Source organism: Phoenix dactylifera, chromosome 8 (assembly GCF_009389715.1).
Source record: "Phoenix dactylifera cultivar Barhee BC4 chromosome 8, palm_55x_up_171113_PBpolish2nd_filt_p, whole genome shotgun sequence".
NCBI classification, from domain to species: domain Eukaryota; kingdom Viridiplantae; phylum Streptophyta; class Magnoliopsida; order Arecales; family Arecaceae; genus Phoenix; species Phoenix dactylifera.
The window spans coordinates 24,101,804-24,128,562 of record NC_052399.1 but is presented as its reverse complement, the minus strand read 5'-3'; the positions used below and the strand labels follow the sequence as shown (position 1 = coordinate 24,128,562).

The following is a 26,759-nucleotide window of genomic DNA, read 5'->3' as shown; positions in this document are numbered from 1 at the left end:
TAATAAGCTCTGTTTAATGGTTAATGTTGTTGTTCTGTTAAATATTTATTTGTAAATTTCATTGCGATTAGGTCATCTGTTGATCTCCATTCATGGCTGTGATCTTCATGCTTCTTACTTGTGAGATCTTTTTTTTTCCGTTTTGTTTTTTTGGTGAACATGTGAGATCTTAATTGAACTAGAAAATTCTTGCATTTTTCCATCGATTTGTGGCTTTCCACTTGCTTAAAGTTATAGGGAAAGCAAGTTTGTATTGTATATGTATATTGTCATTGTGGCTATCAGTTAGCTTTGTTGATCAGGGCAGTAGCAAGATGTTGTTTATATTTATATTATACCAGTATGAAATTTGTGTTTTGCATTGGGATGGCTTTGTCTGGGAGGTTGTTACCTTCCATACTTCATGTTAATAATTTTTTTTTTCAAAAAGATAGTTGTCAGTATTGATGGCCTTTCAAAATGTCAATTGGGGATGGACCTTTTGGTGGACTTTGTAGTGTATGATTGGCACGTAACTTGCTGGATTGCTTTCTAGATTGAAAAAATTGACAATTGTTTGATGTTTTCTGACTACCATGCCGAGTCGACGGACCGTAAAACTGTTTTCTTAACTGAAAGCAAACGGTCCCGTTGAGAAGGTGACATGGCTTCCGCGTGCACGTGGTCAAATGCTCTGAGGCGGCAACGAATTTACGAAATTGTTCCATGGAAGACGCCGTCAGCCTAACGTCACACTTTCTTCAATTTATTTTTGACACGCTCTATTGTGCCAAAATTTGCAATTAGTCAGGCTGTTGCAGAGTTAACGCCGTCAGTTGGGTCGATTCCCAGTTTCCTCGGATCGCCCCTCCCTCCTCTTTTTCTGTGGTCTTCACAGCCTTTCAGGAGCCGAAAGCTCTCCATAGACTATAAATAGCACCGAGTCGTTCGTTCGTTGGAAGAGTAAACAAGAAAAATAAAACACGAAGGAAAGGAAAGAACGAACAAACCAAAAATAAAGGTCGGAGGTTTCGCGGCTCCAAGAAGCCCAACAGTCTCCACTTGTCTCGGGCTCCCCGCATTCCATTCTCCTCTCCTCCCTCTCAATCTCCTATTTTCGGTCTCCAATCTTGGCTGTCGAAGAGGATGATCTTTTCTTTTTCTTGGTTTTATATCGCCAGCATTGTTCTTGATCCTTCTTTGGATATTTGAGCTAATCAAAGATCCTATCTGTTCCACTTCCTAGTTCTTTCTAGAGAGCCTTCTTTTGGCAGTTCGAAGGATCAAAAATTTCAAGAATTTTTGGTGCGAAATCGCCAGCGGAATTGTTAACATTGGCGCAAGAATGATCGCACCTCGCATTTTTTTGAGATTTCTTGGTTCTTTAGGAAGATCGCTCATCATCTTGAAGTCTGGGAACAGGTTTGGTGCAAAAATGATCGCACCTGGCATTTTTTTGAGATTTCTTGGTTCTTTAGGAAGATCGCTCATCTTCTTGAACACCATTATCCGTAGGTTTGCCTCGTGGTGAAATCGGTGGTCTGAATCAACATGCCTCCTGGTGAAGATAATGTGAACCTTGATGCCGATATGGGTGAGGAATTCTGACTTCATTCCTTGTTTTTTCCTTCCTTTAGTTTCCTTGCATAATCATGGGGGTTTGTGATAACATGAAGAACATCTTTCTTTGCGGTTTACTCAGCTAAAAAGCGATCAGAAGTAATAGAGTGGCTCAACGACCTGTTCCCGGACTTCAGCATGGCTCCGGATGCATCAGAGGAGGAATTGAGGGCAGTGCTGTTTGATGGTGCTGCGTTTTGTGCTATTCTAAGGAGACTGATCAGTCCCGGCAGCGCAGAGGAAGTAGAATCATTGGCTACTCAAAGCCTTTCCGGTACCTGAATCAGATATAACATGTGATTTTATGCTGCAGGTTAAAAGTGGTGGTTGTTCTCCATCGGGGAGATGCTTGGAAAATATAAAGAAGTTTATTTCAGTTGTAGAGCATATGGGGTTGCCCAGTTTCAAAGTATCAGACCTAGAGCAGGTATTTTCACTTGTTAACCACAGAAAGAAGGCAAGAAATCTTTTATGTTTTGAAATTACGTACAAGAATATGCAATAGCCTCAGCTTGATCGATGAGTATGGAATGTCCCAACTTACAGCCTCCTGTTTCTTCTTACTGCAGTTGAAACTGAATGGATTAGAAACACTATCTTGTCTTTTTAAACTAAAATTTTATCTGTTTATTTTCTTATTCTGGGTTCAGGGACATATCTCTGCAGTAGTAGTGTGCCTTTTGTCCCTTAGGGATCGTTTTAACTCTAATCTTGGTGAAGATAGAGATACAAATTTGCCAGCCAAGTGGGTAATTGAAGCAAAGAAGAAGTTGGAGGTTATGGATGTTTTACGAGGAGATAACACTCTAAGTGGGCAACCGTCTCGAATTTTAGGAGAGGAAAGGAGACCGAGCCTCACGGAAGCAAAACTTCAGAGAGTTCTAAGAAGTCCTGTTATGTCAGGTATGGCCACTTTTTTGAACACTCTTTGAGTAATTGTGGCCCAAGGTTGTGAACACTCTTGATAAGATTACACAATATGAAGTGGCTTGTGATTTTTTTCTTCTTCTTTTAAATGCATGTTACTAGTTAAACTAATATACAAATAAGGAACAATAGAGAGAGACATGCTTGATAAGTGGTAGATCAACGGTTCGAGATCGGATACCTTGGAGTAACCAAGATGATAGCCAACCCAAATGAGAAATTATCATGCTAGCAACAATAAATAACCATATTCTCACTAACTCGATTTTCTTCACTTTTATGTTTCTTTTCATCTTCTGAACTTCACAACATTGTGTTGTGACTCAAGACCTCAAAGTTTCTCACCTTGCTGAGAAAGGGGTCTAGCAAGCAATCAACCAACATGTATACCTCTGGACAAAATGCCAAACCAAAAAACCTGATAGGTTCTGCATGAAATCACAATTAATAAGAGAAGGCATGGTGTCTCCCAAAACCTCACCATGCACATCATAGACATGATTGCCATAACCATATAATCGTATCCCACAGATTAGTGTATCTTTATGAACTTTTCTTCACTATACAATTTCTTAAAGGTTTAGATCCCTTCACTAGTGAGATTTTATTAATCTTTTATGATTTCCATTCTTATCTTTGTGAGGCTGTTCCATCCTCTTTTCCAACTCCCCCTCACATATTCAAGGGCCATTCCTTATTTGTGTAACCTTAACGCATTGGTCTTACTATCATAACCATAAAATGCCAAATGGTTGTGAATCTTTTAACTGCTTCATCTCCATTTCCTATGACTCCTATGCTTCAGATAGCATACACATTAGATGTTGTCCTTTATCCTTTGACCACAAGTCCATGCAGTATTATTTGTCATCACCATGATCATCTATACAATTTACTCATTCTATGCCGTTGAACATATTGATTTATGATGCATGTCTCGCAAGTCTTAGTGTAAGAATGGTGTTGGCAATGATACAAATTTTTCACCAATGCCCTTGCTGCTGGAGATTTGAATTTGAGATTCTGGTCTGCTTTCCTTCCAAGCCTTTCACATTTATCAAGAGGCCAACTAATGTGATGGTTGGCTAGATGGTGAGGGTGCGAGCCACCTCAACAACTTCAATTTAGCATAAACTACCCTTCTTTCTTTATTAATCAGTGCTGGCTGCAATTGCACTATCAAGGGCCTATTCCAATCACAAGCATTTATTTTGTTAATGAAGTTTAAGGAATGAGATAATGGGATATGAGATTGTTAGACTTGTCCTACTATAGTTAGAACAAAACAAGTTGTTATGTGTAATGTTGTGAATTTTACTTGAAGATATTGTTGATAAAGAAAAACTAGGATGATGTTTAGTGATCCACACCAAAGAAAAGGGAAGGGGCATCTCTGACACTATAAGATGCTACAATAACTTCGAGTAAAGAAGCAAAAGTATGTAACAAGTTGAATAAACAATTTGTTTTTTTAGGCGTGAGAAAGACAAGATAAATGCTAGTGGTTGTGCTTTTCTGCTTTAAATAGAATGAAGAAAAAGAAGGAAAAGGATGATGAAGTAAAAGTCATAGAAAAGAAAAAAAATATAAAAAAAAGAAAAAAGATGATATGATGAAGGTGAGAGAGCTGGTGAAAGGAATGGCAGTGCTGTGCTTGGATGATGTTAGATGACATGAGAGTGATGCTTGATATGATGATAGGATGATGGTCGGTCATAGTGGTTAGGGATGTGAAAGCACTGCGTAAAAAGCTATATAAGCTTCATTATATCATTTTGATCGAGTTATCGAGTCAAGCCATTGAAAAAACTTGGATATTTTATGCATGCTTTTTTGCCTGTTAACATCATAATCAAGGTTTCCTTTACCGACCCAATGCTTGGCACCCGGCTTTACCATATTGAAAAGGTATCTGTATCTTACTGAGCCTTGATATGGTACTGTATTAGACTATTAGCACACCATATAGTTGCTGTCTCACCACTAGCAGCATACCATGTATTGATATAAGGGTGTATTGTACTGGTCCCTACCATACCAATAAGCTATTGGAACAGTGCTTGGTATTGGTACAACCAAATCTTGATCATAATGATAAATATGAAATTGTTGCAACATAACAAAACAAAGGAAAGATTATGATGGCGTCTATATGTTAGCAGCATGATTTTTGAAGTTGTAACAATGCCAAAGGGGGTTACTTGGAGGAGTTTTCAAAAATTTACACTAGTGTTCACCTTGTAACATACTTCAGCCCCTCAGTCATGTACCATTAATTTAATGGGCTACACCTTATTCCTTATCCCAAGTTTCTCGTTGTTGCAGCATAAGATTCTGTTGTTGCAAAGGACCAAATCAAATAGATTAGTCATCTGAGAATGGCTTGAAAGAAATCTTTCATCCCCCCATCTTCATCTTCTGCTTGACACATTCTCCAAATCCCTCAAGAAGAAAGATTCTCCATCTATGTGTGAAATACAGAATTTTAGCCTTATAATTCCTTTCAGCAACTCTAGATGCACCCACTGCAACTAGATTTCGTTTGTTATTTTGCTGAAACTGCTTATTGATATGGAATGCTTACTCTTCTAGTAAATACCCATGGAGAGGCATCTACCACTAATAGCATAACGTTAAGTATAATCTTTACATTCTTTTCAGGGTGCTTCAGAATGTCTGTCCAGGTGGCATGGATGGAAGAAGTTGTAGATTTTAGATGCAAATTCATCCCAATAGGATTTTTGTAAGATAACCTCATGACAGAAGTTCTTTCTTTGATAGCTTACCTAGGCCCCCTTCCCCCCTCCCCACTCCAAACAAAAAATCATGAAAAAGTATAGTAGCTCTAGCTCATGCTCCCCACATCTGCTAGCTTGTTTTATAAAACATGTACTGATTGTGATGATACTGGTGATCTAGGCTTATCATGTACTTTGACCTAGGATAGTTGGATCCACAAACAAGCTATAAATTTTTTTTGCAGTATGTCAATATTGGTATTGTGTATTTTCCTTCTCCTTGTTCTCACCTCTTGTATGGCACTTAATTTTTCATATTACAGTGTTCATCTCATCTTGTTCTGGAACATGTTTATAGTTATAGGCACAATAGAGATGGGGCACATGGATTTGTTAAATGACGTGAAAGAAGCATATCTAATATCTTGGCACAACTGATTAGTTATTTCAAAAAAAAAAAGCAATAGTTATGCAACACTTCTACATATGGTTGCCTTTATCTTCTGTACATGGTGCCCATATATGTCAGTGGTACAAGTACAACAGTGTTCTAGAAAAAAAAAACTTCATGTTTTTTTTCTATTCATTGACTTATCATCAGCAGTTATCATGTCTAGCAAAACATTTTTTTAATTATTTTGTAGAGCCAGCATCTGCTCTGTCTCATCATGCTGGACACAAGTTTCATGAAGTTTTCCAGTTAAAACAGGGGCGTTATTCTGATCTTCCTCCTGCTAAGATTTCAGAAATGATGAAATCAAACAGTTTAGATGTAAGCCCACTTGTATATTGAAACATGAAATTTACTTTTTTCTGTTTCAGCACTTTCATGCGGATGATTTCTTAACATCACAAGATCCTTTTCTAGCAGAATGCCCCTACCCAGTCACTTTTGAGTGTTGTGAATGGGATTCTTGATGAAAGCATTGAGAGAAAGAATGGGGAAATACCTCAGGTATGCTACTTTGATTATAGTTGGTTTGTGCTAAAAATATATATCATTACGTATCTAGTCTTTGATTGCCCTTTACCTGTTTAAGCTCTTGATAAGCTGTAGAGAAAAGTAAGATGCAGCCCTTCTTTTTTCTCCCCTTAATTTTTTATATCATGATTGTTTCCCTCTAGCGTGTAGCATGCTTGTTGAGAAAAGTGGTGCAAGAGATTGAACGACGTATTTCAACTCAGGCAGAGCATATTCGAAATGTAAGATAGAATGCTTTTGCATTTGCTTTTAGTCTTAAGACATTCTATTATGATTGTCTTACCTTCTTACAGCAAAACAATCTTATCAAAGCACGTGAAGAGAAGTATCAATCAAGAATCAAATTGCTTGAGACACTAGCAACTGGGACAAATGAAGAAACCCAGGTATTTTATGAAGGGGCAGGGATCATATTTTGCAGGATTATTTATAACAAAAAATGAGTTTTTTCTGACGTGGCATAAATAAATTTTTCGCTCTTTCTTTCAGATATCAATGAACCAGCTACAGCAGATAGAGGTCTATTTCTTCTCTATAAGTCCGCTATTCTATTTTATAAGACTATTCTTATGATTCCTCCTTATTATTATTTTTCTTTCTAGTGTCTTTCATTATTTTCCCAAGGAGGGCAAGCCATCTTTTTGAATGTGAACTCCTCTTTCATTTCCTTTTAACTTTGTCGTTTCACATGAATGACATGAATTATGATCAGCAAACAAGATGAGCTGCAAGTTGTACAAGTCAAAATTTCAGAATTACCCTATCCCACAAGGATCGTTTGCCTATAACTACACAATATCTTTATGAGAAAAATCGATAACATCAGAACATTTCTATACAAGATTGTAACAAACATTCTCTATATTCTCTTGTACCTGGTACATACTCACATAGAGCCGTACATGCATATATTATGTGTTTGTTTCTGGTCATAATCTTGGAGAACCACTTCTCCAACAGTCACTGGGTATCTACAGGCTTAGAACTTTAACTGATGCAGCGATACTTTAAGTCTTTAATTTCCATGTTTCTGATCATAATCTTGGAGAACCACTTCTCCAACAGTCATTAGGCATCTACAAGCTGAGTTCTTTAACTGATGCAGCAATACTTTTATTTCCATGATCCGACCTAATGACCTCCTGGGTGCCTTTGTTTGAACTGAGTTGATATCATTGGTGGAATATCTTTCCAAATTGATTTTGAGTTAGAATGTATGCACTCTGCAGAGTTATCAAAGTTAATGCTTCAAAATAGATGTCACTGCTCCTGTTGATGTCTTAATCAAATCACAGGCATGTTTAACTTAAGCCTCATCTGGAAAACTGTAGGAATTTCTAGTGAACTTCTATCAAGGTTGTGCTTGACCCAATGGCTACCCAAAAACAAAAGGATATGCACAAAAGAACAAAAAATCAATGAACAGTCTCAAATGACTTGCTGCAGCATGCAGTAATTTTGTTATAAAAGGGTTAAAGCTACTTACAAAGGCTTGAATTAGGCATCTTGAAATGGCTCCCATAGGCCATATTAGAATATATGGTTTCATCAGAGGTTAGATCACATAGCGCTCTCCAAGAATTCAAATAAGTGTCCAATGTAAAAAACAACAAAAATGCTTACCTCCTGCTGTTATTTCCGTGTCCTGCAAGGACTGCTAATTCCAGTCATATTCTAGTCATTCTTATGTCATGAATCTGGCATGCCAAGTTATAATATAAGTGTTTCTCTCTGCTGGCTGGACCATTACTTTTTCTTCTTCGCAGATCAAAAGGCTTAAAATATCGAATGATTCTTTTCTAATTGGGTGAACAACACAAATGTTATATCCACCAAAAATTTCAAGGATTCATGATCCCCAGTAAATTTCTTCCAGATAAGCATGTCAGGTGCTAATTTATGCAAAGATAGAACAAGTTCTCGTTATTGATCATGTTGCATATCTAGATGTTAAAATTATGGTCGAGCAAGAGTTCCTTCAGTTTTATCATTGATCTCACAATATGATGTGCTAGGACATAAAGCTGGCTGTCAGTATTACTAGCATATTTGAAAAGGCAAATTGGTATTTCTATGATCCATCAACTGGAGGATTAAATTTTTTACTTATTGAGCATAAAATATAGCCCTTGTAAAGTTGGATTTTTATGAACCAGTTGTGTAATTAAACTTGTCAGGTGGTTTAACATGAAATGAACTCAGAGTGAAATCTTGTGTCTCACACAATTCTAAACACTATGTATCCAAAAACTACAGCTTATATAGCTAATGATGTTATAGCTTTGGTTCAGTATAATATCCATTGTTATAATCCACCTTCCAATCGAAGGGAATTTCATGTTTCCAACATCTTTTCTGTGTAATGTTGTTTCAAGCACAAGGAGCTATTAGTCATAGGTTCCCATTGAAAGCAGACTGGACAATATCTATGTCGAACTATATTATGGAAATCCATGTCCTAATGTCCCGACTTCTGGTACATGAGTGGTCAACCAGTCATGCTCAAGAATCGTATAAGTTCTCTCAGGTTAGGCTTTGCTGTGAACTCCAATTATTCCTATTTACTTGGGCCACTTTCTTGGACACCTTATATTAACAATTTGATACTTGTTGGTTAGTTTATGTTACCCTGTAAACTTTTATGCTCTATAATAAGCACAAAACTCAGTTGTTCAATTGTTGAATATTATTTATCATACACATTGGACGTCTGGTGTCACAAGGAATATGCATGAGCAAAAGCTGATTATTGTAAGAAAGAGGATAAACTAGAAATCAATATTCAAGAGTACAACTGATAGGGGATAATAGAAATTGGTTGTTATGATAGAGGATAAATAGAGGACATAAGTCAAGTAGCTCTAGTCAAGTAGCTCCAGTTCACTTCTCGTGTTAAAGCTGTTATTTGACCTTTAGCTCTATAATGTATCTTTAATATTTTGATTTACATTTCTCTTATTTCCATTTTTATTATGAGCGAACTTCCAATTGCAGATGGAGAAAAACAAAATTGAAGAAAGAAAGAAAGTCAGTGAGGAAGATGTGGTTAGGTTGATGAAGGAGAAGGAGGATAGTGATAATATAGTTTCAAAACTTAAAGAGGACTTAGAAACAACAAAAAACTCATATGAACAACACTGTCAGCAACTGGAAACTAAGGCTAAGCAAACTAAAGAGGAATTAGAGCGGAGAGTAAAGGAGGTTGAATTCCTTTTAGCAGAGTCAAGGAAGAGGACAAAAGAACTCGAGACATTTTCAGAATCAAAATCTCAAAACTGGAACCAGAAGGCATATGTTGTCCACAATTTCATAGATTTACAACTGCAGTCAGTGCAGGTATTACAAGCTTAATCATGCAAGCAGTTTTTCTTGGTATGGTGCTCAAAAAGACTAAGCATCCATACTTGTCACAGGAGTTGAGGATGTCTTCTGCTTCCATCAAGAATGAAGTCATAAATACTCAAAAGAGATGGTCTGAAGAATTTACTACCTTTGGTAGGGAAGTTTTTGCTGATTAATTCATTAATTCATTCTCATGTTTTGATACTTTCACGACTTTTGTGATACATATATCAAATAATTGTGTTTTTTGCAGCTCAGAAGCTGAAACAATTAACAGACGCTGTCAAAAATTATCATACAGTTCTTACAGAAAACAAGAAATTGTACAATGAGGTTCAGGAATTAAAAGGTAAAGCTAGCATTATAATATCAGCCTATCATGTAAAGTTCTGGTTTTATAATTATCATAAATACTTTTTTGACTTAGTTTGATTATGCTCCTTGGTTAGGCAACATCAGAGTTTATTGTCGGATAAGGCCATTTCTTCCTGGAGAAAACCGAAAGTCAAGTACCATAGATTATATTGGGGAGGATGGTGAGCTTGTTCTTGTTAACCCCTCCAAACAGGGAAAAGATGGACAAAAGATGTTCAAATTTAACAAGGTTTATGGTCCAGCTGCTTCTCAAGGTTCCATTTATGAACTGTGAAATTTTGTGCTAAATACTTATTTTCATTTTGTTTTATCGATCAACCTATGTGTTCTCTATATATTGTCATGAAATTTGTTGCTTCACTAGGACAGCAGGTTATGATTAGCAGTTTGAGGCTTGATTTCCTTCTGATTGTCTGTATCTAACTTTTTTTTATATATATATATATTAATAGAGGAAGTCTTCTTAGATACGCAGCCTTTAATACGGTCAGTTCTTGATGGCTACAATGTATGCATCTTTGCATATGGTCAGACTGGATCAGGGAAAACCTACACGATGGTATGCCATTTTGTTTTCCCCATGGTGGCTACAATGTATGCATCTTAATATGTAGTGGCATAATGTTGATATTTCCCCATAAATTGTTATTGTCAACCGGAATTATTCTTTTATCTGTTGTTTATGATGCAATTTGCTAATTTTATTATAATAATGAAAATTTCTTTCAGACCGGGCCTCACTCACCAACTGAGGAGGAGCGGGGTGTAAACTATCGAATTCTGAATGACCTTTTTCATATTTCTCGAACTAGGAGAGACACTTTCATGTATGAAGTTGTTGTTCAGATGATTGAAATATATAATGAGCAAGTCCGTGATCTCCTCAGCAATGATGGTTCCCAAAAGAAATATCCTTTCATACTTATCTTTTAATATAGCTTCCTCTCTAAGGACCTCTCTGTTACATTATGAAGATCATGAGACTTATCAAGTGTTGTGAGTCTGCTGGTTCCTAAATAAAATCTTCTTGGTATTTTTTGGCCTGGTCTTTAATCTTGCATAGGCCAACAATGAAAACATGAGTTTTCTTGACAACATTGTGTTTTCTTTAACTTGCGAACACTTGGGATTGCAAACACTTCTCAACCCAATGGACTTGCAGTGCCCGATGCAAGTATGCATCTTGTTCAATCAACCTCTGATGTGATGGATTTAATGCAAACAGGACTGAAAAACAGGGCTATGAGTGCTACTGCTCTCAATGAAAGAAGTAGTCGCTCACACAGGTTTTCCTTTATGATCAGTTACATGAATATGAATTTTCAGATGATTTCTCAATGCTGCTTATATGTTTTCTGTTACAGTATTGTGACAGTTCATGTTCGAGGAGTGGATTTAAAAACTGGAGCTACTTTGCGTGGTTCTCTTCATCTGGTAGATCTTGCTGGAAGTGAGAGAGTTGATCGTTCTGAAGTTACTGGAGACAGGCTCAAGGAAGCACAACATATCAACAAATCTTTGTCTGCTCTTGGAGATGTCATATTTGCTCTATCACAGAAAAGTCCTCATGTACCATATAGAAACAGCAAGCTTACTCAAGTCCTGCAGAGTTCTTTAGGTATAATATCTTATCCCTTTTGTTTTCTCCTTTCATTAATGGGGTTACAACTTTACATTGTTTCTGCCGGTTCATCTTTGGCGTAAGGTTGAACTAGACTTCTTTCTTTACTATGTAGGTGGACATGCAAAGACACTAATGTTTGTACAGATAAATCCTGATGCTGGATCTTATTCAGAGACTTTAAGTACCTTGAAGTTTGCTGAAAGAGTGTCTGGAGTGGAGTTGGGAGCTGCTCGGAGCCAAAAAGATGGCAAGGATGTCAAAGATTTGATGGAACAGGTTTTTTTTTTAAATGTCAATTACGATTATCTTTCTTATTTCATAGCTCATTCAATTTTGATGAAGTAAAATAATTACCAAATGACCTGGTGGATACTAGGAGCAGAACTGTATGTTAAAGAAACACAATAACCTCCTCCTTGAAGGAGGTTTCTTAACCTTGAATAGGACACATGGTAATTCTGTCTATTGTCAGAGCCTCGGAGGATATTTTACAGCTAGCCTTTTCTTTCTAGTTCACTGAAAAGAAATACAAGTATTAAGCATGAGCTTCAAGTCTACATGGACCCATCTGAAATTACTTAACCTCCGCCAGTGTGAAAGTTCAATTTGATGGCTTTCTCAGGGAAGATTTACTAAATAAATATCGTTTTACGGATGGCCTTTAGAATTTACTCATACATGTCTGTGCATGCGTATATTGCAGAGTCAATCTGTCTCTTTCATGGTTGATGATAGTAAATGAACTAGCAGTCCATTGGATTGAGAATTCCAGTTCCAATGCGAAGAGTATGTAGTTAAAATTTAAGAGCTGAGCATTTCCTTTGTCATATTATATTCTCTGTGTCACCTCATCTGCTGATGCTCCTATATTTGTAATTGACATGCACAACTATGCCCACTATTACCAGAACAACTTTTATGCATATACCAGAACAACTTTTATGCTTTAATATATTAAATTTCACAAGGTGCCATGTTGTTTCTTATATTTGTCATTGTAGGTGGCATCTCTTAAAGATACTATAGCAAGGAAAGATGAAGAAATTGAGCAGTTACAATGGCTCAGAGATACAACGAATCAGTCTCCTAGTGTAAATAGTGAAAGACAAGGTGGTAACGCATTAAAACATTCATCTTCTGCTCCTGGCATTTCATCACGAAGTGGGACTGTGCAACAGGGCTGGAGGCTGTCAGGTGGAAAAGTAGTGATTTCTAATAATAAAGCAGCTTCAGATCCTGAAAATTATTCAGACCACAGTGATAAGCAATCTGAATCTGGTTCACATCAGTCCACAGATGATTTGAAGCACCAAAAGGAGATCTCAGGCCAACCTAAGCTCACTGAAGATGACCCAGGTCAGAGTTCTGCAGATCTTGAGCTTTTGGGCTTTGGAGATGCCGATTCAGAGGAACGATTAAGTGACATATCAGATAGTGGTCTTTCCATGGGAACAGAAACTGATGGTTCAAGCAGTGTCATTGAGCTTACTCTCTTTCCTGAGCAATGCAAACCAACAGAGATCACAAAAGAGAAAACAACGTGAGTATATCCATATTCTTAGGATGGGTGAATTCATTTCCTAATATGGATATAGTCTGTCCAGTTGCAATGGGATAAGTGTTCCCTCTTAATAGAATTTGATGACATTTACAACAATTGACGTTTAATCTTATCATTCCCTTTTCCGATGGTCCAGTTCGTGAAGTTTATAGGATAATTTCATAATTTTGAATCTGGAAAACTGGGAACCATCTCTTTATCACTATGCTTTCTTGCAAGCTCTACATTGCATGAATTATTTATATATTTTTCACTTATGTATAATAGCCTCATAAACTTTTAATGCTACCACAAGTTATTGGGTGATGACACTTTTCTGTAGATAAAATAGGCATTTTCTATTTTTAAAGGGGTGTGTGTTATTGGCAAGCTTGAGAACTTGGAGGAGAATTTTCAACTAAAATCCCAAATATATACATTTTCAGATGTTTTGGTTTCTGTGACTTCACCAAATAACTAGAATCAAGCAAAAGGCACTAGTTTCCTTTACAGTATAGACATATGCAGAAATACGTTTTCATACAGTCTATCTACCTTGGCACTTAGACCGAAGCTCTCAACTATTACTGCCACTAACAGTATTTATTCCTTTTATTGTAGAACTGTTCCTGAAAGATATTTCTAAATGGTCAATTTTATTCCTTCTTCATAAATGCAGGCCAAAAGTTCCAACTCGAATACCAAAACCACCTCCACAAAAAATTGGGCAAACAACATCAACACGACAAAAACTAAAAGAGACTCCGAAGTCACCAAGTAAGTCTAAAATTAGTTAATGAAATAGTTGATTCTCAAGTCTAACTTTCTGGGGTTTGTGATTAAATTCTCTGTTTCTTCATTTTCAAATCTACGCATGCGCAACTGGACGCCTTTATGTTTATAAAACCGGATTCTTTAAGCTACATGAATCATTGAGTGGGTTGGAAAAAAATTCCAACAAATTCCTAGCATGTAACAATGTAAATGTGGTGATCCACTTTCAGGTACAGTTAAATAAGATTGATTTGGAAGTCAGTCAACTGGAATTGAAGCACCTTTAACTAGTTCTTTAACACTTCATGGTATAATTGTTATCACAAGTACTAGCAACACAGTTAAGTCCATTTGAGCTTGTATTATGCAAAAAACAGCACATACATTTGACAAGAAAACACTGTTTTCAACTCGTCTATGATGATCCTGAAGGCTGTTATTTTGATCTGATCTGAAGTAATCCACTTTGTTTCTTTGCCAGTAGGACAATTCTCTTTATATGTTGTTAGCATCTATATTTTCTTCCTTTTAGTATATCTTCATGCAACTTGTCTTACAATACCAGGTTTAAGAAAAAGCGTGGCCAGCCAAGGGACAGCATCTTCAGCCAGGCTTGCAAAACGTTGGCAGTAGAGCAAGTTTTTTTTGTGGGATTTCCTTGTTCTATATTGATACAATTTTGTAAGTGATTTACACAGCATTAAAGCATGTTTCTCTAACAACCACAGTGCTTTGTAGCTTACTTTCTGATTCCACAGTGCCAAGTGTGATGCCCTGTATTACTATGTAGCCTATGTACTTTATAATTCATTATTAATGATCATTATAGATGATCTTTTGTTTTTGCATATCAAGATATTGGTTTGTTGATGTTAGCACGAAAAAAGTTCCATTGCAATTTTGTTCAAGGCCAACCCCAATTATTCTCCTGGATTAGAGTCTGGAGCTCACAGACATCATTGCCGTTTTCACCGGAAAAGAAAAAAAAAAAGCCTGCAAGGCAACGAGAGAGGATGTCAGAAATGTAGAGTGCAACCAGACCCAATTCTATGATACTCTTATGGCCAGTCTACACTTCTGACAACATTTGGCATATGCCATGGTAGTAGTTAGCATAGAAAAGATGAATATATAAAAAAAAAATTATAGAAAACTTTTCCTACCTACTTTATGAAAGAGTCATCCTATATATTTATAGTTGAAAATGTACAAAAAAAATTATAACTAGAATGATATAAAGATAATAAAAAAAAACAAATAGATCTTGTATTTCTATTAGGAGCCTACTGTTGCTCATCACGTGCGACGCATGCATGGGTCCAGCATCCATTAAGGGCTGGTCAAGTGCATTGGCCCTGACCAGGCTATATTACATCTTGACTGTCATTTAAACTTCTCACTGAAATAGAGTTGATGGGTTAATTTCTAGAAACTACCATGGCCCATCACCAATCAATTCAAAGAAGTGAGAGTTAGCTCCACCGAACCATCTTCAAATTAATGGAGGATGGGTGCAACTTCAATCGCCATGCGAAACAAATTCTATCCATCGAACTGGCCGCTGAGTTGATCAAACACCCCAAAGTTGCAGCCAACTTGAGTCGGTGCACCATAGGGCTGCCGGACCGCCTCCATTTCTAAATGTGGGCCTGTGGCTCAAAAGTCCAGTCTTTCATGGGTATCAATCGGGTTGGGCTTACCATATTTGACAGCTAAGTCTATAGGATGAGTCAGTTTTCTATACTGCTAATGCAAAAGAGAAATAAAAAAGAATAGATAAATAAAAAAAAATCTAGAAATTAGAATGCCGAATGCAGCCAATTCCTGAGAACGTGAGTTTGGTCACTCCCTCTGTCTTTCTTTTGATTTTTTTCTCCATAATTTTATTTTTTTTACTCATGTTCATGGCACATACCCTTTACTTGTATCAATGAATATTCAGTTGGTATTGCTTGCATGCGACATATGTATGGCATGATGCATCTTGTGCATAAGTTTTGATATACCATGCATCTTATGCACTTTGCTGTGTGATATTTGACCTGTGCATCTTATATGGGCATTGTATTTTTTCCGTAATTCTCATGGCTTTTTATTATTATTATTATTATCGATCTTTAAGACGAGTTATGCCGATGCACTTGGTGTTCTTTATTATAATATTATTTGAATATTTTTGACGAAATTTTGAGGATTATGCTCTAAACTTCTAATACTCTAAATGATGAGGACTTTTCTGAAATTTCAGAGAAGTCAATAATGATCATCCAACAGTCTAGAACTAATTATATTTCTTTTACAAAGTTCTATATTTTAATATTTGAGTAGATATGATTTGAAATGGAAATGTGATTGATTTGATGTTTCTTTCCAATTATTCGGAAGTTTCACGAGAAGACGAAAGTACGGCAAGTAAATTCAGCTAGGAAATCAATGCGGGTCCTGAACTCCTTGTCCATATGAGCCCTTTACACATTGGCCTAACTAAGACCTCTAAAAAGGAACTGCATAAAAAAAAAGCCTATAAAAAGGACAAGTTTTTTTCCATCATAGTTCCCCTGATTTCTTTGGAACGTTGCACTCCATCTTTAAAAAAAAAAAAAGGTTGATGATTTTTTTAAAGCCAAATACACCATATCATTTTAGTATAAATATATTTAAAAATTAAAATAAATAAAAATAAATAAAAATAGTAGAGCATACTCGTAGCTTTCAAATAAGGCGATCCTATCATCTACACTGCTCGCCTCATGAGTTATTTAAGAAATCTGAATGCGCTCAGCTCCCAATCTAACATATGCGTAAGTAATTTCTTTTTGAGTAGTACTCAGCTCGGCTCCTAAAACAAAAATATCATAGAATCAGCTCCCCTGCCGCCATGGAGTCGGCGTCCTCATCAACGAGTTACTTCTTTATTAAAAAAAAAAAAAAAACTACTGTTGATGTTCTTGAAAAAAATACGGTTGATGTTTCTTAAAATAAAAAACGAGTTAATGGCTAAGAATCTCTTCTACGCTGGGCAGAATCCTTTCACGGGGCGGGAAACTGCCTTTTCGATCGTTAAAAGGGGCTCGCCTCGTCATCGCCGTGCGTCCTTTCTCTAACGTCTCTTTTCATCCGACGAGGGTACTTGCTAGCTTAACGAACAAGGAAAGCTTTTTATTTTTTTTCGGGTAATTAAGGAAATCTTGCGGAAATAGGATTTTTTTCGTTTCTTTAAAAAACCTAGATCAGTTCTTCTGCGCGTTCCCATTTCGCCATGGCTTCTCCTCCTCCTCTCTCTCCGCCGCTATCCGGCCACCACCATCACCGCCTCCCAAGCGCCGTCGAGGAGCTCCTCGCAAGAATATGCCGCGACAAATCCCTCCCTCCGCCCGATCCCATCGCCCGGAGCGAGCTCGCGGCCCTCGGAGAGGAGGCTTCTCTCCGAATCTTGCACGATATTTCCGCCGCTAGGAGCGTCCGGAACCTTTCCGGTTTCATTATGTACATGGCGAGGAACTCCCATGTTGCTTTGGCTCGGAACGCCGAGGCGCACTCCACCCAGGAGAGTGCGTGCTTCTCGGGGTCGTCGTCCCCTGCCTTGACGTCAAATAGAGGTAATTCTTCTCGTTCTTGGATTTGAAACGAACAATCTTTATGTAGTATTTTGATTTCTTGTATGCTAGTTGGTTTCAAGAACCCACCTTTTGGTTGAAAGATTCGGTGAACGTAGTTTTATGTTAAGTTTCTTGTACAGATGAATCTACTGCGTGCCCATTAGATTGCAAGATTCCTCAGAGGCAGACGGCAAGCCCCCAGATGGAAGCATTGGGCGAACTGGAGTTCATGAAAGCTTTCTTGATTTTAAGCTACATTGGCAAGTAAGTGCTGTATGGAAATTTTCTTAGTTTACTACGTATTCATTATCTTAGAATTCGTAATATTATGTAGAGAACTAGAGTTCCAGAATGCTTTCTTGATTTTAGGCTGTATAGGCAGGTGACTGATGGCAAGGTTTTTTCTTGTTAAGTGTACCACTGATTATTTTAGAATTCATAGAATCTTGTAACGGGAACTCAAAGTATGATTTAATTCAAACCCAAGACAGAATAATCACTTGTAGTTACTATCTCTCTCTCAAATTAAACACCAACCCACAAATATGTGGAAAATTCATGTATTAACTACAGACATCACCTGCTCTAATCATGTTCAGGAGCTCCGATGGTGATGAATTTGAAAATGTATTGGGCCATCGCTTCTGTTAAAGAAAACAGGAACGAAAAATTTAGAGCCTGTTTGGTGTTGTTGCGGTTTTTATTTCTCTACAAATTAATGAAATCATACATGAATGACAGCATTTGCACAAAACTTCTGCTGTTCATTGCTTCTAGTTTCACATTTTCTGAAAGCAATAATCTTTGCTTCCAAAAGCTTTGAAGATTTTACAGACAATTTAAAAAAAGAATAAATATTTTAAATTCACTTTTCTTCTTGGCTTTTTCAAAACAAAATGAGAAAACAAAAGCAGTACTAAACAGGCTGTTAGTTTTCCATTTTGCATATTTGCTACATTCATTGAATTATTGAATTATCTTTTCTTTTTTCCCAAATCCTTTCTCTCTGATCGTAACGAAGAATCAACCATATTTAGCCACAAGTTCTTTGAAAACAATGCATCACAAGACATGCTAACTTTCGACGCTACCTACCTCATAAGGTATGCTTTTGGTTGACCTAACTGAAATGCTTATCATAATGTTTCAAGTCCACTACTAGTTTAGTGAAGATGCTTGCAACCTTACCTCTCTTAGCGTATTCTCTGGCTTCTCTTATTAAGTTGATTTTCTTGAAGACGTGACAGTGTGACACTAATGCTTGTTACGTGTGATACATACATGTAATACTGCTTTCAGATTCGTAACACTAAATTTTGGCATTGTTAAATTTGTACAACTACATTGCAAAGATTTTTCTTGCTTTGCTTTTCTGAAGCCTTTGACTAGACAATCAGAAAAAAGTTTTGTAAAGGTTTTGTGTATTCCAAGGGATGGGGTTTCCCAAGGGACTTAAAGGGTTTGAGTAGGAGTGTCTTGAAGGCGAGAGGAACCCAGCGACCCTGAGAAACACTTAACCTTCTTTGCAATTTGTCATACATCCACTCTTTAGCTGAGTCGATTAGAAGTAGCATCAACCCTAGATGATTTAATCCTCCTAGGTCCATCTTGCATTAACCCACGTGCCTGACCCACAAACCTTCATCTACTGTACATATGAGTAAGGCTTTAATTATCATCTTGTCCTAGTTGGTATCAGGTGTACCGTATAGTATGCTACAGGGGCTTAGAACGCCTGATTATCTATACATCATATGGTTGCTGTGTCAAGTCCCGCTACTATATGTTGGTACAATGGTATACCCTACCATACCGACCTGTACCAATAAGGTATAGGTACGCAGTCCAGTACGGATATATAAATTATTGCATATGATCTTGTTGGCACCCAGTACCTAACCAACCTGTTCAATCTAAAATAAAGAAACTGGTCCCATGTATCACACCTTATCCAGGTCAACCAGATTGGGAAATTTAAAGTTGAGAAAAAAGAATGGGTGCAGCATTCTGGTTGGTACATGAGAATAAGTTTTTCAGAAAGGGGAAATTTTTTTTTGAAACAATGCGTTCTACCTTCTGACTAATACAATTGAGGTAGGCTCACAAAGGGCAATTAGTTTTTAAGTGGATTCTGAGATGCAAGAAAGAAAAAGAAGGTTATTGATGTTGTAAATTTGTTCTTAGGTTGGTGGTGGTAAGTTGGGGGGGTGAGAGTGTGTGATAGAGAGAGGGAGGTTGTGGAGAAGGGGTACATATTTAGAAAAAGAAAGTTTTTGACAATGCAAATTTTTTATCAGGTTGGTGATGTTAAGCAGGGGAGAGAGGTGTTGTGGAGAAGGTGTACATATTTAGAAGTTGGTCATGGATGAAGCGGCCTACATAATCCATAAATGTTTATCGACTGATGCAATATGTGACTAACATTATTTTGTGAATCAATTTTGGAAGATGATATTTAATCCATTTTTAATGTATTTGACCCACTAGTTTCAACTTCAACCCAAATTGTCGAGTCATGAAGGTTTATAGGGTTGTTTTGAAAAATTGCAGTCCTACAAACAACCTTTTGTTATATCTCTTTTGGCATAAAATAAATTTCTATTTTGCTTAAACTTTGGGATCCAAAAGGCATATATTTCTTGCTGGAGACACTTAACTTTTGACTCGATTGATAGGTCTTTTTAAGTGAGTAAAATCAGCTACATTATCCTTGTTAATGATTCTGCTGTATCCATATATGTGAAACAACTGGCTGCTTGTTTTTACACCATTTTCAGAGAATTGATAGAAGCATCAAGTAGACTTCAAATGTACAAAGATAAGATACTGTGAAATCTTATTGCACGACAATTGGACTTAATTATAAGTATGTTACTCCTATACAATTGACATGCCCTTTTAAATTGAGAATCCACACAATTGATCATGACCTAAAATACTTTAAAGAAAAATATGTTTTGGTTTTTCTGTACCCAAGTTTGTTATGGGCCAGACACATTAAGAATGTTAACCATTGTTGTGGTTCAAATTTGGCCCGAGGGTGACCAAGCCGGAGGAGTCGGGAGAGCTGCCGGTTGAGGCAGAGAAAAGACACCACCTCCCGTGTGCCGGCGTACTCGCACATCACCGGTGAGGGCCCTCCGATGCTTAAGTTAGCATGGAGTTTTAGTTGGCCAAAAGGTCCTCAGGCATTACCTGATGGGGCTATTTATAGTCCCCGCGAAGGTGCCCAGGTGGTGGAGGTCTGGCCCATCCTCATCATGAGGAGAGATGGCGTCTGTAGGTGGCAGAGTATGGCCTTTGGTGCCAGGGCTTGCTTGAGGCACACGGTGTAGGCCGTTCTTATGAACGGTATGGTGTTGACGGAGGTGGCAGAGTATGGCCTTTGGCAGCAAGGTATGGCCCCTGGTTAACATGTCGTGGAGTGGCTAGCAAGTAAAACATGGCGCGGTGAGGTTGTAATGTACGGTCACATATGCGGGCATAAGGGCGCGCGTAGGTGCGCACATGGATGTGGCCGTGGACGAGGTCGGGCTCGCTTGGAGGCCGTAGCATATACTCTGCGAAGTCAGCTCAGTGAGCACTGAGGTCGGGCCGACTTAGGGACCGCGACGTATGTTTGATGAGGTCGGCTCGGCGAACTTTGAGGTCGGCTTGTCCCTGGCCGGGGTGTGTCGTCGGGGATGCTTGGCGCCTCGAGCTCAGGTCGGGGCGCGTCGTCGGGGATACTTGGCGCCCCGAGATCGGGCTGGGGCGTCATTATGTTATTGGAGAAGGTTGCTGTAGGTCGTAGCAGTAGAAAGATCCGGACAAGGTCGGCCGGTCCTTTGGCGAAATCCGAGCTCGGACTGGTTCTTAGCGGCACCGAGGTCTGGCCTGGTCGGCGCTGAGGTCTGCTTGATCGGAATGGGGTGATCCCCTATCCTGAGCAAGACGATCCATTTTATCCCCTATCAACCATCAATTGTGATCTAGTCATTTTAAAACACATGGAGACAAAAATTTGTTCGAATTAAATTCTTGTAGAACATAAATCAAAGCAAAACATTGTATCATGAGTTTCTGACACAATAAATGTCTATTTCATTCTACTTGACTCTTAAGCAGGAAGTTTCCAAGTTTTTTACCGTTTAGGTTTAGATATTATAAAATAAATACTGAAGTTTATGTTTAAGAGTGTGCTTTTCTCAAGTTAAAAGTCTCATTATGGGTCTTGGATGCACTGGATTGATGTTTCAATCATGCTGTACGAATATTTGCTTGATTTCCTCTCTCTCTCTCTCTCTCTCTCTCTCTCTCTCTCCAAACACATATAGTTTATACAACCCACTTCAGCTATATGTGCATGCTAGACACTCATACTTCTGGCACATTTGGGTTGATGTGGTTGATATTTATCTTCTTGCCCTTTCTAGGTCTAGCCTAGAAAATGCAATTTCTGTAGGTTTCATTCAGAGAATAAAATTCTTCCCAATGTCTCTCTTTGAGTTGGAAGTGTGGAGAGAACTTGGTCATAAGTACATCTCTGATTCAGACCGGAGAAAGGTGAGCCCTGTTGTTCAAAGCTTGCTATGATCATGATTTTACTTACGTCTTGATATATCCAATGTGCATATCTTTGTCAAATCAATCCTCACTGCAAGATTTCACTTTGAAGATATGTTAAAACTTGCTATTTGAAAATGTATTGTTCTTTGAAATGAAGGAAGACCGCCAAATTCCTGATAAGGAAGTTGTTTTTGGCTGATAAAGATTAAAGGTCTAATAAATGGGTTTTTGTCTTCAATTTGATCCTCTATCTTGTACAATCTGCCATGGGTTTTTTCTGTGTTCATCAATATTCTGATGCAGTGGCATATGCGATTCACTTACATGATATATTAATTATGTTGTTTTATCTTTTATGAGACCGAACTGGTTACAACTTGTATTTTGCTACATGTAGTAACTGCTAACAAATATAGACACGAAGTGACGTATACACACAGTGAGGTGCTTATTTTGTAATTTACGACATGAATTTTAAAAATGAACCTGACCACCTCCACTTTTTGGTCATTTAGCCCAAGACAAAAGTTTGTAATTGAGCAAGCATTTGGGAAAAAATTGAAATCATTAAAGATTAGAAAAGTTTTAGGTGTAGAGATACAGATTAAGAAGTATTGGGATTATGTCATCAAGTGGTAATTTCAAAAAAAATAATTCAAAATAACTCATGAATAATTTTCAAAGAAATCATAAAATAATTTGTGAAATTTATCAAGCTTATACAACATGTTTTTTTTTTGGAATTTTTTCACTACTGATTTCATATCAAGAGATCTATCATCTTGAAGCATTCAAAAATTATTAGTGTTTTGACAGATATATTAACTGGTAATGTGACTGCTTTTGTTTTATTTTTCAGAATCTTGACTGGGATTCAGGAAAGACACATGTTTATCATTGTTGTGTAGATCTAGATGGAACCTATATATTCAAGGTTTGTGCGAGGTCCCTGAATCTAGGCAGAATGCTAGACACTTTTCTGTTTTACTTGTTGCTGTCTTTTAAGGCCAGTTCTGTCATCTGTTTGACGTAAACCACTAACTTGGAATAAGTTTGCTCATTGTTATTTCTTTTAATTATCGTAAGTAACATTGTACATATCACATTCACATGTGTTCTTTGTGGCATTCTTTTTGAATGGTAGAAGTAGTAACATAATGTTCTTAGCTTCTGCATTAGAATTCACTTTTACAGTTCATGCGTCTCATGCTAAAAACTATTTAACTAGTTTACACTCCTAAAAGAAAAAAGAAACTCTTTGATGATATATTGATTCTTGTCTGAAAGGCAAGTTTATTTGGCTATTTGAGTGTGGTCACAAGCACTGACATGACAAGAGAAAAAAATTGCAAAACTGGGGTTTAAGATGCACATGAAAAAAAAAATGTACCGAAGACACAAAGCAGTGTTCACCTAGCATATTGCAAAACAGTAGTTTAAACTGTTAGTTCTAAACTAGAGCAAGCTCTTAGAAGCCGGGAATAGAAATAAGGTTACTTGGTGGGAGCTTTAAGATCAAAATTCTCAGTTAAAAGTGACACATGATTGATAATATTCTGTGAACTGTTGAATTGTCTTGCTGAACAAGTGATAGTTCTTAGCCTCCTATTTCAATGCTTACTAGCATACCAGAGTTGTGTAGCAGAAACATCACCTATACAGAAGGGATCTCTTGCCATGACAATCCAATGAAGCCTAATAATCCGATGTGAAATTGGGTACTTGAAGGTTGATTAGCATCTGTAATTAACTGATGTGAATCCCATCTAGATCGCAATCATCATCTTGTACAAGATCATGAACTATTGAAGTGTATTTGACAACATAAGGATTTTGTTATTACCAGATCAGAATTTTCATATACTTGTTGAAGTTGAAACAGTGTTTGAGTCCCTGGAGACCTCACTTGTAACTCATAGCAAGTTATTACTGAGCAACAATATTCCCGTAAAACAATTGAAGTCAGTGGGTATACAGGATATTGTCTAGTATTAGCTGAGATTTGAAGAAACTTAGCATTAGATTTTCTTTGGAGAAAACTTGCACACAAGAGTTAAAAGATAATGGTAGCCACTGGATGACATGCTCAGGTTCTGGAAGCCTATGATCTTTTTTGGTTATGCAATTATAGATGTGAGAGATATGCTTGAACTTGAACTATGATGTAGCAGTCAAGCTTCTAGGTAGACTGCATTTATATTTAGTGCACCAAAAACCTTAAGGCTGATCACTCCTCTCTAGGGCAAAAATGTTCAACAAGGAAGGGGGAAAGAAACTATGCATAAAGAGCTTTGTGATACAAGATTGAAAGATATGAGTAAAAAGTTGGGCATGACTGGTACTTGTTCAGTGGACTCACTTGAGGTGGAGGATTGAAGAAAATATTGTTATTCATTTTGGGGACTTGTGGGTTTTGGTCCTTTCAGAGAAGTTGTTTTCAATTCATTTTGATACCTGCTCATTATTGTGTTTTAAGCAGGCATTTTGCTCATTTAACCTCCTCTAGTTCTTTTTCTGTTGTTACTTGTCTAGATTTGTTTAGAGGGCGAGCCTCAGTGCCATGGTAAGGTGCTCCATTTTGACCTGGATGTTCGTGGTTCGAAACATGAAAATAGCCTCTCCATGCATGGGATTAAGGCCGTATTCATTTGACCCTCCCTAGACCCTGTAATGGCGGGAGCCTTGTGCACTGGGATGCCCTTATCTAGATCTGTTTCAATCATGGTCTGCCGTACCGGCTACGGTCCGGCCTGAGACCGGTACCGGATCAGCGTGGAATCCGGTACCAGTAGCTTATCGTTGGAGAACCGGTATGGAACTAGTACGGACCGGTACAGACCGGTACGAGACCGGTATGGGACCGGTATGTACCGGTCTGGGCCGCCATCAGTACGCCGACCGGTACTGGTACAGCGGATCTTGGTTTCAATGATTATTGAATTCGTGATACCAGCATCTCAGATTTTGCATCACTGTAAAGCAAGATCATTTTTTTCCATTTTTAATGGTTTTGACATCTAGGTTGCCACATTCAGCATTGACAAGCTTCTAGGTGGCCTTAGGACTTGCAGACTTGGCTGGACGACTTGCAGTTATTGATGGATTGTTTTCAATGATGCTGCAAGTACTGATATTGTAATATGTATGTCTTTCCTCAGAAATTATGACTACTTTAGAAATTTATATTCTTTCTAGGAAGTTATAATAGTAATATGATTAAAGTAGGAAACTAGAAAGCATAATTAACAAATTTCTGACTTAGAACCATACCTTAGTTGAAGTTATGTATATTGTTATGGTTCCTCTATTCTTCTTTAACGTCATTCCTCATTTGCCTGCATGATATTCATAAAGTTTCTTTATGCATGCAATATTGTTCAAAGTTGTGGCATTTTCTTCTGTTTGGAGAAAAGAATGAAAAAGAATGATTTTTTTTCAACATATCGTTTTTTAAAAGGGTTGTACAGCCAGCATGTTATTTATATGTATGTATTATATCCACTGGTGATACATGATTGCTAATTCATTCCAAAGGATGTATATAAATATTCAGGAATATATATTATTCATCATATAAGTTCATATATTAGTTTGCCATGTAAATATTAGACTCTTGACTCTTGAGTTTGTTTGTCTCTTTTGTTCTTATTGTCTACTAATGCTATCCATAAATATTGTATGTCATTTACAGAGTCTTTTTTAAATTTCTGCTGCCTTTACCTTAAACCATATATGCTGTGATCCTCGGAGGGTGTACCAGCCGACAACCAGTTCGGCACGGTAGAGGTCCATATTGTGCTATTCCAGGGCATACGGACAAAGGGAGATCCAAAAAGAGAGGGGGAGAGGGAGAAGAGAGGGAAAGAGGGAGAGGGAGGAAGGGAAGGAGGGGGGAGGGAGAGAGAGGGAGAGGGAGGGTTGAGCGAGAGAGGTCCAGAGAGTGGGAGAGAGGGCTCAAAAGCCCTAATTGAAACAAGGATCCCCTAATCAAAAGGTCAACACAATGATCAACTAAGAAAGAACTAAAGTATCTCCATGTGTGACAACTTAAATGACAACCTCACCCTCCCAACGAGAATGATCCTTCTAGAACTTTAATAGGACTATATGTTTATAGTCATGTGTTGGAATTTTTTCTAACCTAGATGGTATCTGAACTTTTTATCATCCTCTCCATAAATATATGAGATGTTTTCTGGTTTAATTTTTCAGACTAGTTTCTTCTCTCAAAGTTTTCTCTTTCAAATTCTAGTTCTCTTCTAGCATTTCGATGTGTGTCACTAGTCACTTGTATTATTTTATAAATATCTAGTTATAAACGTAAATGGATATATCCAGGGCCCATATCTTCAAGTCACCAAAACTCACCTACAGCGGGTCTTGGGAGATGACAATGTGCTGTTAGTAAAGTTCGTGGAGGAAATGCGCAGGGAAAAAAGATCTGCACATTGTATTGTCTCTTCTAGTGATGTTTACCATAAAATTGCAAAAGAAGGGATTCTTGTAGGTTTACGACGTTATTATTTTTTTGGTAAGTTGTTTTAAGTGGTTTCTGCTTCTTATTCCTAGTCTAGAGAGAGGCTGGTTTTTGATTATCCACACATGGTCAGTATTATCCTTTCTATGTTTTTGAGTACTTTAACATAAATGACTTATTGTTATTTGGTGTTGTACGTTTATTAAGAATGAATCTGTCATAATCTCCTTATAT

General features: G+C 37.5%; 2 protein-coding genes across 4 annotated transcripts in view; both read left to right on the top strand.

The window, feature by feature from the left end:
* Positions 1-31: 31 nt before the first annotated feature.
* LOC103710952 (kinesin-like protein KIN-14D) lies at positions 32-14,751 on the top strand. The gene is made up of 21 exons (XM_039129330.1): positions 32-1,401; positions 1,495-1,573; positions 1,682-2,026; positions 2,250-2,502; positions 5,909-6,036; positions 6,136-6,219; positions 6,390-6,467; positions 6,540-6,632; positions 6,736-6,765; positions 9,241-9,582; positions 9,660-9,749; positions 9,847-9,937; positions 10,038-10,217; positions 10,416-10,522; positions 10,693-10,855; positions 11,087-11,249; positions 11,328-11,581; positions 11,700-11,863; positions 12,589-13,127; positions 13,807-13,904; positions 14,467-14,751. Exons 3-21 carry the CDS (start codon positions 1,904-1,906, stop codon positions 14,532-14,534), a joined length of 3,048 nt encoding a protein of 1,015 aa, XP_038985258.1. The 5' UTR covers positions 32-1,401; positions 1,495-1,573; positions 1,682-1,903; the 3' UTR covers positions 14,535-14,751.
* A 2,154-nt stretch (positions 14,752-16,905) lies between these two features.
* Positions 16,906-26,759, top strand: part of LOC103708395 (probable RNA-dependent RNA polymerase 5) — a 43,890-nt gene continuing 34,036 nt past the window's right edge. For 2 of the 3 annotated variants that reach the window (XM_008793316.3, XM_008793300.3), the window contains exons 1-5: positions 16,906-17,500; positions 17,641-17,764; positions 21,916-22,045; positions 22,908-22,982; positions 26,387-26,579. In XM_008793316.3, the coding sequence (XP_008791538.2) occupies positions 17,161-17,500; positions 17,641-17,764; positions 21,916-22,045; positions 22,908-22,982; positions 26,387-26,579 (862 nt within the window). In that variant the 5' untranslated portion in view covers positions 16,906-17,160. The remainder of the gene's footprint in view (positions 17,501-17,640; positions 17,765-21,915; positions 22,046-22,907; positions 22,983-26,386; positions 26,580-26,759) is intronic. The other variant, XM_039129327.1, reaches the window with a different exon arrangement.